This window comes from Salvelinus namaycush, chromosome 28 (genome assembly GCF_016432855.1).
Source record: "Salvelinus namaycush isolate Seneca chromosome 28, SaNama_1.0, whole genome shotgun sequence".
Lineage (NCBI taxonomy): Eukaryota > Metazoa > Chordata > Actinopteri > Salmoniformes > Salmonidae > Salvelinus > Salvelinus namaycush.
In genome coordinates, this window is record NC_052334.1 from 21,719,000 (window position 1) to 21,735,910 (window position 16,911).

The 16,911-nt window shown below is 44.5% G+C and overlaps 1 protein-coding gene across 5 annotated transcripts in view; it reads left to right on the forward strand.

Annotated features, from left to right (window-relative positions):
- LOC120023081 (fermitin family homolog 2) overlaps positions 1–16,911 on the forward strand; it is a 79,048-nt gene that overhangs the window by 25,966 nt on the left and 36,171 nt on the right. For all 5 annotated transcript variants that reach the window (XM_038967038.1, XM_038967039.1, XM_038967040.1 and 2 more), the window contains exon 3: positions 8,387–8,620. In XM_038967038.1, coding sequence (XP_038822966.1) covers positions 8,387–8,620 — 234 coding nt within the window. The remainder of the gene's footprint in view (positions 1–8,386; positions 8,621–16,911) is intronic.

The following is a 16,911-nucleotide window of genomic DNA, read 5'->3' on the forward strand; positions in this document are numbered from 1 at the left end:
AGTTCTAGGGATTCCATCCTTGCTGTTCAGCTCATATCAGAGACATAGGTAAATGAATAAAAAGGGAGAGTAGCCCATTGTCAGGTGACTTGCGGTGTATAAATAATATTTATATCCTTGCTCCAGCAAACTTATTCAAAGTGAATAAAAGCGAGTGAAAGGAAAACATAACTATAAAATCACTGTCACGTAGACGTACAGTGTCATAGGGCTGTAGCCTACTTTTATTACTGAGAAATTAGCTGATATTTAGTCCTGCAGTTACGACTACTGTCGACAGACATAAGTACTTTTCCCCCCCACTTTAGTTGCAGAGATTCAGAGAGGGCTACAGTCAATGGGGAGTGCTGCAAAGATCATTAGAAGAGCATAGGCAGATATAGACCCAGACATAGCAGAGTTGCTGAAGGAGGATGAGGATGCCATCATAGATATTCATGTATCCTTTGATGGCACTTGGCACTAGAGGATTCACCTCCAACTATGGGATAGGTGTGTGCATTGGTGCTAGAAAAAGGTGAAGATCCAACCAGTCATAAAAACCATGAGGCCATACATTTTTTTAATTAAGGTTGCACGGGAAATGGTACCTGTATATCATAGGATGTCAAATGATAACGTGTTCAAAAGAATGTAGCAGGGAGGAACCCAGAATGCAAATGAATGTCTGAACTCTATGGTTGCAAGGCCCCCAAAACCTCTGTGGGCAAAAGCCACATTGACGCAGCATCCAGTATGGCAGTAGCCGCGTTTTAGTGAGGGAGCCACTGCTATTTCAAATGTGATGGACAAATTGTGGCTTCACAGCACTTTGGTGACACTGGAAGCAATCAGAGAGGAGCTGTGAGAGCTGATGCTGCTTCATTTGAGTTTGTCAAGCGTAGGTACAGGTCCTATGACAATCAAGAAAGTAAAGAGCCACCAGAAACAACTGATGGTCTTACATATTGGGCAGGCATGGCTGATGTAATGTTCTGCACATATCAATAGCCATACAAAGTGATGTCATATTTGCCCAATAGACCAGTATTCTAAGCATATGCTCTACTGCTTGAAACAAATGTATTAAACGTGCCAATGTATTTTATGTTTATAAGTGATATATGTACAACAGTTTAATGTGACCTAAATGGTCATATTTATTGGAAGTACGTTTTAATTGCATCAGCCTATCTTTTATCAGCCGTTTTCCCCATGCGCCAGTTCGTTTTTCTGTCTTCAAAGGACGTACATTCACATGATTCCACACACAGGTTCTTAGATCTTAGTCAGACTTTAGAGGCTTTTTTAATATCTTGTGTCGTTTTGATTGTTATTTTTATCTGTAAAAATATGCATCCGTCATACAGTACATGGGAATAGTGTTTTTTAACTAATTCCATGAAATGACAATATTTTGATGAACTGATCAGTAAGCCTGACCATTTTTAGTGTTATCACAATATTTTAAAAAACCATTCTGCCTTGAAGCAATGTGTTAAACTGTTTTTCGTAATATGCAAATTAGCACACATTTAAGGAGGTTGCCTAATTTGCATATTTTTATTTTAAAATAAATTAAACTTGTAATACAATATCTTGTATTTATGTATACTTTCAACTGATTAAGTTTGTCTGATGAGAGTAAAGGAAAAATCCCTATTAGCCTGGCCTTAAAGGAATAGCAGACACACTTCTGAACAGAAAGCTTGGAATGTTTTCAGTCAAGTGCCCCCTTAAAGGTAAAAACTCCAAAGCAACAGCTTGACAAACAATTTGCCCACCCATCATCCTATCCATTCACACAGACCTATCCTTAACAATAGTATGTTACTACCCCAGAAGAGTCTCCTACACCGTACAACAATACCATGCACTATAGTATCTGAACCAGGTTTACGCTGAGATTCTGCTTTCTCTTTAACTTTCCGTTATCGTCCTGGTAAATCACCAGTTTCTCTTAATCTGCCTCCCCAGACTGGATTGGTTTGGTCTGCTAACATCCCTTTCCTCAGCCAGTAGTTGGGTTCAGTGCACACTGTAAATGTACCCATGTCACTCAACTTGAGAGGGATTAAGGTTGTCAACACAGCACAGTATGCCACTGTGTGACTAAGCACTGCACTACCTGGTCTGGGGTTGCCATGGCAGCCGGCCATTGATTGACAGGCAGAAGAGGTCAGAGCAGGGCTGCATTGAGGAGAGGGCTGAAGTGGGTTCTTGCTGAATGTGCTCTTGTATAACTACAGATGTACAGTGTATTCAGACCCCTTCACATTTTATTACGTTAGCCTCATTCTTAAATGGATTGAATTGTTTTCCTCAATCTATACACAATACCTCACATTGACAAAGCGAAAAACAGGTTTTTGCAAATGTATTCTAAATTAAAAAACAATACCTTATTTACATAAGTATTCAGACCCTTTGCTATGAGACTCGGAATTGAGCTCAGGTGCATCCTGTTTCCATTGATCGTCGTTGAGATGTTTCTACAACTTGATTGGAGTCCACCTGTGGTAAATTCAATTGGCTGGACATGATTTGGAAAGGCACACACCTGTCTATATAAGGTCCCACAGTTGACAGTGAATGTCAGCACAAAAACCAAGCCAAGAGGTCGATGGAATTGTCCGTAGAGCTCCGAGACAGGACTATGTCGAGGCACAGATCTGGAGAAGGGTACCAAACCACTTCTGCAGCATTGAAGGTCCCCAAGAACACAGTGGCTTCCATCTTTCTTAAATGGAAGAAGTTTGGAACCACCAAGACTCTTCCTAGAGCTGGCCGCCTGGCCAAACTGAGTAATCGGGGGAGAACGGCCTTGGTCAGGGAGGTGACCAAGAACCCGATGGCCACTGACAGAGCTTCAGAGTTTCTCTGTGGCAATGGGAGAACCTTGCAAAAGGACGATCTCTGCAGCACTCCACCACCAATCAGGCCTTTATGGTAGTGGCCAGACGGAAGCCACTCCTCCGTAAAAGGCAAATGACATTCCGCTTGGAGTTTGCCAAAAGACATCTAAAGGACTCTCAGACCATGAGAAACAAGATTCTCTGCTCTGATTGAACTCTTTGGCCTGATAGCCAAGTGTCACGCTCATCACCTGACCAATACCATCCCTACAGGGAAGCATGGTGGTGGCAGCATTGTGCTATGGGGATGTTTTTCAGCGGAAGCGACAGGGAGACTAGTCAGGATTTGAGGGATGAACGGAGAAAAGTACAGAGATCCTTGATGAAAACCTGCTCCAGAGCTCTCAGGACCTCAGACTGGGGCAAAGGTTCACCTTTCAACAGGACAACGACCCTAAGCACACAGCCAAGACAACGTAGGAGTGGCTTCGGGACAAGTCTCAATGTCCTTGAGTGGCCCGGACTTGAACCCGATCCAACATCTTTGGAGAGACCTGAAAATAGCTGTTTAGCAACACTCCCCATCCAACCTGACAGAGCTTGAGGATCTGCAGAGAAAATGGGAGAAACTCTACAAATACAGGTGTGCCAAGCTTGTAGGGTCATACACAAGAAGACTTGAGGCTGAGAAGACGCCCAAGAAGACGCTTCAGCAAAGTACTGAGTAAAGGGTCTAAATACATATGTAAATGGGATATTTCTGTTTTTTTTATAGGGTTCTGTGTGTAGATTGAGGGGGGGGAAACATTTTATAATAAGGCTGTAATGTAACAAAATGTGGAAAAAGTGAAAGGGTCTGAATATTTTCCGAATACCAGAGTAATGATAGTACATTAGGATTTTGATGAGAACATGAAGTCTTTCCAGACTCCCCCTTGGTAGTTTGCTCTTTCAATGTGTAGTAGATAGCTAAAATCCTAATGGGCTAGTTTACAAGTCCTGAATATGAAGTAGATTAAATACTCTAAATTAGCAAAATACATTGAAAGAGCACCACAATACCTTCAGATTGCGGTGTCATAATGGCTGCTTTTCTACACAGAGGTGGGCTCTAAAACCGTGTCTTGAGTTCTCCCACCAAACGGACAAAACCATGTTTCTAACCACAACCTGCTGTCGTTATGATCGAAGAGGGATTAGACTGTCTCAACACACCCGTGGTTCCCAACCTACTATATATAATACTGCTCTAAAACACCAGAATTGAGTGATCTTAAGTGTCTTTGATGACAATGACTGAGTTGATGTTCTAAATGGAAACAGATTAGCGTGGTAGAAATGGAAAGAATATAGGGGGGTTGACCCACAGACTGACTGACTGGATCAACCTCATAGCCCACTAGAAACTGACTCAGTGCTTCACTCAATGCGTCCAGGAGAGCGGGAGTGGGATGAGGGAAGAGAAGGGGGCCGACGGGAGGTGGCTTTCTGGTTGCATGCCGGAGTGATGTCATTGCTGTGGGGAACATCTGATACGCCTGTAAATTGGTCATCCATGTAAAAAGAAGAAGAAAAAAATAATGGGGGGGAAGAATCTCACAATGGGTTTGTCATGATTACAGACTCGTCTTACACACACACAGTTAATAGTGCAGGCTGTCCGTCTTCCATCTGTGTAGTAGCAGGAAATCTGCTCTGCTCTGCTTCTGGGGTATTAGAGGTTCAAAGGGAACACAGGTCATCACAATACTGTGTTTGGAATAGAAAGCAAAGTAATTATCTCTTAACCAGCTGCTGTCAGTTGCCTCAAATCCCTGGGGTTTTCACCTTCTTTCTGAAGACAGCGCTCAAAGGACACACTCATTGTTGTGAACCCCCGTCAGACAGTGTACTGGGAGGTGAGAGGGTTTTTTTGTGACATGTCTCTGGCATTACTGGGATCACTGTGTGACTCTGGAACAAAGAGTGACGTTTAAACATGATATCCCCACGGTGTTATGGGCAATTCCATGGTAAACAAATGATGCAGTTTTTCAACAACTCTGCACAAAGACTACTTTTCAACAATTTCTGTGCAGATGCAACTGAGTTCAATATCTGCTCGGCAGAAAGAATGTGGTGTCAGCCATGACATGGCCCCTTGAGTTTGAAAGAAACTATTTTCTTACTGAACTAAAGTAAGTGAAGTGGATTTACACCCGGTAACGTAATTACGGTAGCGTAATTACGTCATGGTCCCTGATCTATACTACACGGAAATGCATAATTATGGATATGAATGTCATTCTCATGTTTCACAAGTTTGGACATCACATCGGAGTACAATACAGCACAGCAGAGTAATGTATAGTTCAGTACAATATACTGTACTATCTTTACTGTATTACTGTATTGTCTTGGACTGTGCTCTACTTGCTGTACTGTGCTATCCAGACTTGTGAAACATGCAGTATCAGTCAAAAGTTTGGACACCTACTCATTCAACAGTTGTTATTTTGACTATTTTCTACATTTTAGAATAATAGTGAAGACAAAAACTATGAAATATCACATATGGAATCATTTAGTAACCAAAAAAGTGTTAACCAAAATATATTGCTGTGATGACAGCTTTGCACACTCTTGGCATTCTCTCAACCAGCTCCATGTGGAAGGCTTTACCAACAGCCTTGAATGAGTTCCCACGTATGCTGAGCTCTTGTTGGCTGCTTTTCCTTCACTCTGCGGCCCAACTCATCTTAAATCATCTCAATTGGTTTGAGATCGGGTGATTGTGGAGGCCAGGTCATCTGATGCAGCACGCCATCACTCTCCTTCTTGGTCAAATAGCCCTTATACAGCCTGGAGGTGTGTTGGGTCATTGTCCTGTTGAAAAACAAATGATAGTCCCACTAAGAGCAAACCAGATGGGATGGTGTATTGCTGCAGAATACTGTGGTAGCCATGCTGGTTAAGTGTGCCTTGAATTCTAAACACCGACAGTGTCACCAGTAAAGTACCATCACACTACCTCCATGCTTCACGATGTGAACCACACATGCTGAGATCATCCGTTCACCTACTCTACGTCTCACAAAGACACGGCGGTTGGAGCCTAAAATCTTAAATTTGGACTCACCCAAAGGACAGATTTCCACCAATTTAATGTCAATTTTTTGTGTTTCTTGGCCCAAGCAAGTCTTCTTCTTATTGGTGTCCTTTAGTGATGGTTTCTTTGCAGCAATTTGACCACGAAGGCCTGATTCACACAGTCTCCTCTGAACAGTTGATGTCTGTTACTTGAATTCTGAAGCATTTATATGGGTTGCAATCTGAGGTGCTGTAAACTAATGTAAAATCAGCAAAAAAAACCTCCCTTTTTCAGGACCCGGTCTTTCAAAGATAATTCGTAAAAATCCAAATAACCTCACAGATCTTCATTGTAAAGGGTTTAAACACCGTTTCCCATGCTTGTTCAATGACCCATAAACAATTAATGAACATGCATCTGTGGAACGGTCGGTAAGACACTAACAGCTTACAGACAGTAGGCAATTAAGGTCACAGTTATGAAAACGTAGGACACTAAAGAGGTCTTTCTACTGACTCCGAAACACGCCAAAAGAACGATGCCCAGGGTCCCTGCTCATCTGTGTGAACATGCCTCCTTGCAGCATGCCGAAAGGCACGAGGACTGCAGATGTGGCCAGGGCAATAAATTGCAATGTCCGTACAGTGAGATGCCTAAGACAGCGCTACAGGGAGACAGGATGGACAGCTGATCGTCCTCGCAGTGGCAGACCACGTGTAACAACACCTGCACAGGATTGGTACATCCGAACATCACACCTGTGGGACAGGTACAGGATGGCAACAACTGCCCGAGTTACACCAGGAACGCACAATCCCTCCATCACTTCTCAGACTGTCCGCAATAGGCTGAGAGAAGCTGGACTGAGGGCTTGTAGGCCAAATTTGATAACAGTAAAATCACTAACTAATTGGTAGGTCTACCATTTACTTGTTACTTCTGTGAACTTTCATTGTCCTTCCTCAGTGAGGGAGAGGAATTAGAAGATGTAATTCTGTTACCAAAATATATAAGGCAATATTTCTTAAACTAACAGAAGGTAAAACATGTATCAAACTAAATATATACACTGCTCAAAAAAATAAAGGGAACACTTAAACAACACAATGTAACTCCAAGTCAATCACACTTCTGTGAAATCAAACTGTCCACTTAGGAAGCAACACTGATTGACAATAAATTTCACATGCTGTTGTGCAAATGGAATAGACAAAAGGTGGAAATTATAGGCAATTAGCAAGACACCCCCAATAAAGAAGTGGTTCTGCAGGTGGTGACCACAGACCACTTCTCAGTTCCTATGCTTCCTGGCTGATGTTTTGGTCACTTTTGAATGCTGGCGGTGCTTTCACTCTAGTGGTAGCATGAGACGGAGTCTACAACCCACACAAGTGGCTCAGGTAGTGCAGCTCATCCAGGATGGCACATCAATGCGAGCTGTGGCAAGAAGGTTTGCTGTGTCTGTCAGCGTAGTGTCCAGAGCATGGAGGCGCTACCAGGAGACAGGCCAGTACATCAGGAGACGTGGAGGAGGCCGTAGGAGGGCAACAACCCAGCAGCAGGACCGCTACCTCCGCCTTTGTGCAAGGAGGAGCACTGCCAGAGCCCTGCAAAATGACCTCCAGCAGGCCACACGTGTTGATATTAGTTGGCAGGGGCCTATACGTAGACATTGTGTTTTGGGGCCTTTACGTAGACATATATTTCTGATACCCTTTTAAGCCTTTTCTGGTAATGTTTTCTGAGACCCCTTTTTCATCTGTTAATCCAGAAATCAAAGCCTTTACTTATGAAGCTGAACCTTAACCTGCTCAGGACCTCAGACTGGGGTGTTCATCAAGGATCTCTCTGTACATTGCTCCGCTCATCTTTCCCTTGATCCTGACTAGTCTCCCAGTCGCTTTTAAGATGGGAGGGGGATTTTTTATTTTTTTTAATCTATGCCTTCATTTCACAAAAATATAGACTCTTAGCTTTCATTTTGATATGCTCCTATAAACTTCACATGATGGTGTTCATTGGTCCTTTTCGATGGAAATGCCCTCACGTAAACAGCAGACCTCTTTCACACTCTTCCCCTTCTCCTCAAACACTTCCCCTCCTACTCACTGAGTTCCCCACCCCCTTTTTCTCTAAATACCCCAGGAGCCCTCTCTCTCAACCTCACCCCCCTGGTCATAAACGTGACCCTCTGCCTGTGAGGGACACATTTGGTGTTGTCACATCACCCTGTCAGTGACACATGAAGCCTGTTATTGTCATACTTTTAGAATGAATATAGTATTTTGGCCATAGGCAGTACATAAGTCATTCCAGTCAGTGAATTCCATACACATTACAGGTTTGTGTTCCTCAACTCTTTTGATAGTTATGAAACTGTCATCCAGTTTCAGCTGCTCTGAAGTGTTTTGTTCTAGTCACTGCAACAAACAAATGTGCTGGTCACGGACTGACAAACTAATACCCTCCTTTCCTCCATCAGATGTGAAGAAGGACTGGTCGGACCATGCCCTGTGGTGGGAGAAAAAGAAGACGTGGCTGCTGAAGACCCACTGGACCCTGGACAAGTATGGTATCCAGGCAGACGCCCGGCTCCTCTTCACCCCCCAGCACAAGCTGCTGCGCCTGCAGCTGCCCAACATGAAACACATGAAGGTCAAGGTCAACTTCTCCGACCGCGTCTTCAAGGCGGTCTCTGACATCTGCAAGACTTTCAGTAAGTCACCAGTCATTTTGTCAACATTCAATAATGCTCCTATCCTACCGAGGGTTCTGTACAGCAGCGATCCCCAACTGATGGCCTGTCCCCCCAAGTTTTCTGAGCAAAAAAAAATGTATATATTTTTTGCATTTACATTGTTGGAACATAAGACTTTAAGGAATCTGTTCCCAAGTATTCCCACGCATAATAGACAGACGTGATCGTATACGCTTTGAAATGCTGTTTTAGTCAAATGTATCTGTTTGGGCTTTTTATTTAAAAAAAATACTTTTTAACCCTTTTTCTCCCCAATTTCGTGATTGCTGCAACTCCCGTACGGACTCGGGAGAGGCGAAGGTCGAGAGCCATGTGTCCTCCGAAACACGAACCTGCAAAGCCACACTGCTTCTTGACACACTGCTCGCTTAACCTGGAAGCCAGCCGCACAAATGTGTTGGAGGAAACGCCGTACAACTGGCGACCGTGTTGGCGTTCAGGAGTCGCTAGAGCGTGATGGGACACGGACATCCTGGCCGGCCAAACCCCCCCTTAACCCGGACGATTCTGGGCCAATTGTGCGTCGCCTCATGGGTCTCTCAGTTGCGGCCGGGATCGAACCCGGGTCTGTAGTGACGCCGTAGATCGCTGCGCCACTGTTTGGGCTTCTTGCAGTCTACAAATGATTTGTAATTATATTCCCCCCCCCGACCATCAGCTCAAGAAGAAATCGGCCCGTGGCTGAATCTAGTTGATGATCCCTGCTGTAAAGTATGTACTCTTTCTAACCTTCCCATAATACTGACTGTTGATCATTTTAGGTAAACTAGTGGAAGTGTTTCCGCCTCCCATTGAGCCAGGCATGTCTGCTGCTGCTCTTTTCTTTCCTTTAGCTTTTTGTTGTGTTTATCAAACAGAGCCTGAGCTATCAGCAATCAACGCTCCCTGTCAGGAGAGGTGACGCGGACTGTTCAGGCACCTTGCCTCTGTCCTGTCCTTGAACTACAGCTGTGAAAAATTGTCTGAATCATGTTTAGTCAACAAAGTTTATCAATCTAACGCACCTGAATGACTCAAACATTCAGAGAGAGGGATATTGTCTCCCATACACACACGCACACACACACACTACTGTCTAGATTTAGCCCTTAAGGCCCTGCCCCCTGACGACCACTGGGCGGTCAGCAGACAGCCTTCCTCTATCCATATCTCTGCCCTATGGCCCTGTCAGCTAATGTTAGAGGTCAAACATCGGAGCCTAATGCCCTCCTGACCTTGTAACACGGATCTCGGTCACTCCTCCATGTCGGCTCCAAACAGAGCCCTCTGTCTCAAATGAAGACAGCAGGTGAGGATTTATATATGAAACCTCCATCAGGCACTTTCTGGCCTTTGTTCAGAAGGCACGGCTCAGGAGTTATGGCTGTTTTACTGTTATGGTTGGCTCTTCCAGGTAGCACTGGAACCTTGCTTTTTATTTTGCTAAACGGGATCTTTTATTTATAATGGCAAAAAGAGGCCCTCTATGAATTCCTTTTCTTTGAAATGAGAAAGGACAAATAACATTTGTTGGAGTATAAATAAACTGGGTGACTCTTATTCAGAGATGGCTGAATAACTAAATGAAAAGGGCTAGTAGCAGAACCCTCCCCCACCTCTGCTGTACAGTCCTCATTAGGAATGCGTCTACCTTTGCCACAATAAATCTGGTTTTAGTTTTTGAGAAATTCAGGACAAATTGCTCTTGGCTGACTTGGCGCATGACTTCCGGTGGCTGGGGAGGTACACGCAATGCGTCTCTCTGGGAACTTTTCAATCATATCATTCTTATGGTGACCTCTTCTGGAACTATTTTATTTTTCATTATCTGGGGAACTTTCAGTTTAATAATTTCCTGTGAGTGTGACTGACAGAGTGCTGCACAGCATGGGGAATGAAATGAGGAATAAGCAGGGCCAAGAAGGGAAGACTGGAGGCCTTTCCAACTGGCTGACACTGCAGACGGGGAGACGGAGAGGGTATAGAGATGTATTATCTTTGCAGCTGTACAAGACACTGGCCATTCAGACTGACTCCCACTCTTGTCTGTTTCCCCCTCTCTATCTCTTGCTTTCCTCATAATGATTGATTTGGAGGCAGGGGATTTTTTTTTATTTTTTTTGTCTTCAGTCATGCAGTAGCTGTTTCCTGGTGCAGACCAAGTTCAGTCCTTCACCACAGGGGAGTTCTGTCTTTTCTTTCCCTCTATCTTTTTCCCGTCACAAACAAAGTACACTATCTGAACACACATTGCTAACATCCAAACACTTTCTTTCTTTCGCTCTTTCTACTTCTCATTCCCCTTCTTTCTCTCTTCTCCCGCTCCCTTCCTCTCTCTTTCCCCCTTTACCAGATGCGTCAGAACACCGTAGAACACCACTCATCAGAACAGCGTAGTAAAATGACCCCTTCACTCTGCTCCAGCTTTCTGTCTTAGTACTATCAATGAGTCACTGGCAGCTCTGTGATTCTGCACAATGTTGTTTATTTGGCTTGTCTCAGTCAGTGAAGGGGAGACGTTTTCATAACTTGGATGGTGAAATACCATGTTTATCCTTCATACTGAGCCATTCTAGTAAATGTTCTTTCCTGATTTCTTTAATGCTGGCATTGTGTGCCAGTAGTGCTACTACCCCATATTGCCCAAGAGGACAGACCTGGGCCAGGTGTGTAAAACTGATCTATAGTGGGAGACAGACTAGGTGTCAACCATGACACGGTTGTGCGGCTCGTCTGCCTCACAGGAGAGACGGCGAGATCACAGTCCGCAGCAAAAATGTTGCTGCACTTCTCTGCCACCCTGTCTGTCTGCAGAGGGAAGCCCAGTATTGGGGCTACACATGGGTGTAGGGAAGGGGACTGCTTTAGCCTACTGGTGGTTTGTTAAATGAATCGGATTGATGCACTATTATTATAGCTAGTGACCTCTTGATATAAGAGGAAAGACACTCCCTGGTTCTGGTTTAAATGTATGGTAACATTCTGTCTTCTTCGATAAGGTATTTGTTTCCCTCATGCTGATTTTGTTTAGAGTGGAGGTGTTGCACACCGAGAGCGTGATTGTTATAGGGCCCTCAAGCACTCACACAGCAGGCTGAAGCCTCTTCCATTCCACCAAGGAAGACCGCCAGGAAATGTTGGCCATCACATCTGACTTGTACATGACTGACTGTGGGAGCTGACCTGACCTGGCAGCCTGAGGTGTTAGAGGTAGGTCTTAGTCTCTACCAGGTTCTGACCAATGGGACGGTCTAGAGGAGCAGTCTGTTCTGACCAATGGGACGGTCTAGAGGAGCAGTCTGTTCTGACCAATGGGACGGTCTAGAGGAGAAGTCTGTTCTGGCCAATGGGACGGTCTAGAGGAGCAGTTAGTGTTTGTCAGTCCTGCTGCTTCACTTAGCCTCTCCACTCTGCTCAGAGCTGGCTGGCCTGCTTCACTTAGCCTCTCCACTCTGCTCAGAGCTGGCTGGCCTGCTTCACTTAGCCTCTCCACTCTGCTCAGCGTTGGCTGGCCTGCTTCACTTAGCCTCCCCACTCTGCTCAGCGTTGGCTGGCCTGCTTCACTTAGCCTCTCCACTCTGCTTAGAGCTGGCTGGCCTGCTTCACTTAGCCTCTCCACTCTGCTCAGCGTTGGCTGGCCTGCTTCACTTACCCTCTCAACTCTGCTCAGCGCTGGCTTTGCCTGGTTCTATAGAGACTGCTGCTGAGAGTCTGTCACTGTCCTGTCACTGTGTTGTAGGTCGGCCCTGCCCTGAAGTGGGCCTATGGGGAAGCTGCATAGACGACAAGAGGGAGGGAGCGAGGAACTGATAGGGTTGGATGGAGATATAGATCAATTAAGGGATAGAAGAGGGAGAGGTGTACATGTCAGTTCCCAGGCTCTGTCCTCTGGTGTAGTTGACCAGCGTTCTATCAACAGTTTACTGCGGTCAACTGTGGTCCAGTTCATTTGTGGACCATCACACCGTGGTCTGGTTCACTGTCCAAAGTGTCAAGGCCTGGATGTTGATAAAATATAAGTGTGGTTTGACCTCAATTTTATTTCTACCCACAATTAACACACTAGCTTGAATATCAATCTATTAACATTGTATTGTTAGTTTGTCCATCCACAAAAGCTCCTGTCCCTAGTCATAATGCAGAAAGGGCATATGTCGCTCTGGATAAGTGTCTGCTAAAATGTAAATGGTTCTGTGTGGTGGGTCTCACTCCCATAGCGATGAGTCATCTATTCTTACTACTCTACTGCTGAGCTGGCACCCTGGATATTGTCAAAAGGATTTGATTTAAGATGTTTCTTATTTTGTGAGTGTCATGTTTTTGAACCATTATCAATTTTGCAGCCTTGCTCTGGTACCCCATTCTGTTTGGCTCTGGGTAGAAGTTGTCCTTAGCCACAGATCTAGGATCAGCTCAACTACCCCAAGTCATATTAGTGCATAGAATGCAAAACTGACCGTAGTTCAGTGTCTTACGTCAACTTCAGCACCACCTGCAGAGCTCTGGTTGGTATGGCATTATCACTTTGTCCTGCACCCTATCCTCTTTCTGCCTCCCCCGCTCCTCTCCTCCTTCTCAGTATTGGCAGGCTGCATCAGGGGCCTGCATTCCTCTCCTCCTTTCATGTGACTGATGAAAAGAAGGGCTCTGTCCATTCCCTTGTTCAGCCCATCTCTTGCAGGTGCTGGGGTCAAAGGTAGCAATCATAGCCATTTCCAATACCAAACAGTTATGTGGGTAACAACCGAACTTGAAGCTTTGGTGCAACTCCTATTGACACTTGTTGACTCACTCCTCTGTGCTCAGCAGTGCTACGGCTAGGTAGCCTGCCTGCACTCAAATGGCTGTATAAGGGCACAGGGCTTGTGCTGCAATGCAAGAGAGCGGAAGAAGTAGAGGGAGGAAAGGCTAGAGAGAGAGGGGGAGAGTGAGCTACCATCTGGTACTTCTTAAAACCCTTAGTGCTTTTTGCTATAGTAACACAAACTAAACAAACTACTCTCCCTCTATCCTACACATGTTCCTCCCCAGCAATGGAAAATAGGGAGTGAGTTTTAAAACTGGCAAATATAGAACAAAATGACATTTAAATTCCAAAGTCACAACCACCCATCTCTTAATCTCTTAAATGAGAGTAGAAGCATAGAAAAAAGACAGCACAGCCATTTACTCCAGCTGTGCTTTTAGAATCTAGACAGTGCACATCTATCTTTTCCAGATGCATTCTGGCAGATTCAGCCAGCTCCTCAGAGCCGTCCCAAAAATGTCCTGAACGCTGGAGATGAATTTTGAGTAATGGTTCGCTGGCCTTCTCAGCCAACACAGAGAGAGGAGTATGCAGCTCTGTTTTAGTCATTATATCAGGTCTGCAGTGTCTGTGTCTGTCAGAGGAGCTCCCAGCATAGTTTAATTGCATCTGCACACACACACACACACACAGAGATACAGTCCTACACACGCACCCTCAAACTGTGAACTGCAATGTGACTGTTTACTTCTCAGCTAGTCTTTTGATATACACACACATGTACAGACACACAAGATCTGATATGTAGTTGTTTATGCCATCTGTTGCCTCTCAGCTAGTCTCTCATCCAGTATGTTGTGAAGAAGTGCTAGGCTAGAGTCTATGGTGTTATGACATACGCTGTTTGTTAATACAACCAGCTCATTATTTAGTGACTGCTGCTAAACACGGACATTGTGTGATATCAGAGGAGCTGCTGCACTTCACACTGCAGCATATTTAGTGTGTGTACGTGTAGGGCTGTGACGGTCATGGAATTTTGAATGACTGTTATTGGTCAGTGAAATGACCGCGGTCACCGGTATAATTGTTTGAATAGCATTTTTCTAATTGTTAGCTTTTTTTTATGACGCACATTTTCTCCTCTCCTGACTGCATGTGCTGCTGCTGCAGGGAGGGGGACGTTGCCTAGGCAACCAAATGCTTGTTTGCTTTAACAAGTTTGTTTCAGCAAGGGTCCATGCTATCTGGGATTATTGGGACCTCACAACTCTGACGTTACCCCATTTGAAGTTGAAATTTAAAATAGGTAGGGTTTAGAGATGTACCAAGGATACCGTATAGCACTAACCTTTCAGCAAGGAGTAACAACGTTTCATCACCTTGTAAAGAGTCCATGTTACTGCGGAAACGGACTCAACCGCACGAATGCCCAGCTGTCCCGTCTTCAGTCAGGTTTTTGTGGAACAAATAACTATCAAAACCCCCCAAAATTATTTATTATTAATTTATCTGTTATTTTATGTTCATGATGGTCTTCATCCATAATCGTCGGTTACACAATTATTTGTTAATTGTGCCAGCTCTATGTACGTGTGCAGTTAGTCGACTACACATCCTCACCCCTCTCGTTTGGGGAAGGTTAGGGGGGTGTTGGAGTCCCCCCTTGTGCACAGCTCTCTATGATTCTCTCCAACTCGCTCTCTTTCTATTTCTCTGTCTTTCTCATGTCGTCTTTGTGCTGGGTTTGCCTACCTCCTATTCTAATTCTTTAAGTCAACAGTGTGGTTCATGTGAGGCCTGGAGTTGAAAGATCTGTAAACCAGGGCAGTGACCCATTTGGTCTGGATTGGGTTAACCTTGTTACAAGGCTATGTTTTTGTGATTTAAGCTAAACTCTGACAACCCCATTGATTCTTGGGCTCTCCCACTTCTCTCTATCCCCCTCTTTATCTCACTATATTTCTGGCTATCCCCATATTTCATTCTTTCTCTCTCTCATTGAACACTCCACAGGGTCTCTGGATTGGGTTAGTGTTGCAAGTTTTAATGTCACATGCACAAGTACAGTCAAATGCCTTTCTTTCCAGCTCTAACACAACATTGCAGTAATCAATAACAGGGTAATACTGAGACAACAAAATAGAAATTAGAACACCAAGTCAGTACGCATACTATATACAGGGCCAATTCCAGTACCATATTTACAATGTGCAGGGACACTCGAGTGATAGAGGGAGATACAGTGCATTGAGAAAGTATTCAGACCCTTTTACCTTTTCTGCATTTTGTAACGTTACAGCCTTATTCTAAAATGTATTTTTTTCTCTCATAAATCTACATACAATACCCCATAATGTTTAAAGCAAAAACAGTTTTTTTAGAAATGTTTGCAAATTAATCACCTTTTGACAGTGATTACATCCTTGAGTCTTCTTGGGTATGACGCTACAAGCTTGGCACACCTGTATTTGTGGAGTTTCTCAGATTCTTCTCTGCAGATCCTCTGACGCTCTGTCAGGTTGGATGGGGAGCGTCGCTGCACAGCTATTTTCAGGTCTCTCCAAAGATGTTCGATCAGGTTCAAGTCTGGCCTCTGGCTGGGCCACTCAAGGACATTCAGAGTCCCGAAGCCACTTCTGTGTTGTCTTGGCTGTGTGCTTAGGATCGTTGTCCTGTTAGAAGTCGAACCTTCGCACCAGTCTGAGGTCCTGAGAGCTCTGGAGCAGGTTTTCATCAAGGATCTCTCTGTACTTTTCTCCGTTCATCTTTCCCTCAATCCTGACTAGTCTCTCTGTTCCTGCTGCTGAAAAACATCCCCACAGCATGATGCTTCCACCACCATGCTTCACTGTAGGGATGGTGCCAGGTTTCCTACAGATGTGATGCTTGGCATTCAGGCCAAAGAGTTAAATCTTGGTTTCATCAGACCAGAGAATCTGCCATGTGCCTTTTTACTTAGGGTTCAAGGCCCTTCTCCCCCGATTGCTCAGTTCGGCCTGGCGGCAAGCTCTAAGAAGAGTCTTGGTGGTTCCAAACTTCTTCCATTTAAGAATGATGGAGGCCACTGTGTGCTTGGGGACCGTCAGTGCTGCAGACATTTTTTTGGTACCTTCCCCAGATCTGTGCCTTGACACAATCCTGTCTCGGAGCACTACGGACAATTCCTTCGCCCTCAGGGCTTGATTTTTGCTCTGACATGCACTGTCAACTGTGGGACGTTTATATAGACAGGTGTGTGCCTTTCCAAATCATGTCCAATCAATTGAATTTCCCACAGGTGGACTCCAATCAAATTGTAGAAACATCTCAGGTATGATCAATGTAAACAGGATGTACTTGAGCTCAATTTCAAGTCTCATAGCAAAGGGTCTGAATACGTATGTAAATAAGGTATTTCTGTAACAAAATGTGGAAGTTAAGGGGTCTGAATACCTTTCGAATGCACTGTATGTATAGGGGTAAGGTGAATAGGCATCAGGATATATGATGATAAACAGAGTAGCAGCAGCATATATAATGA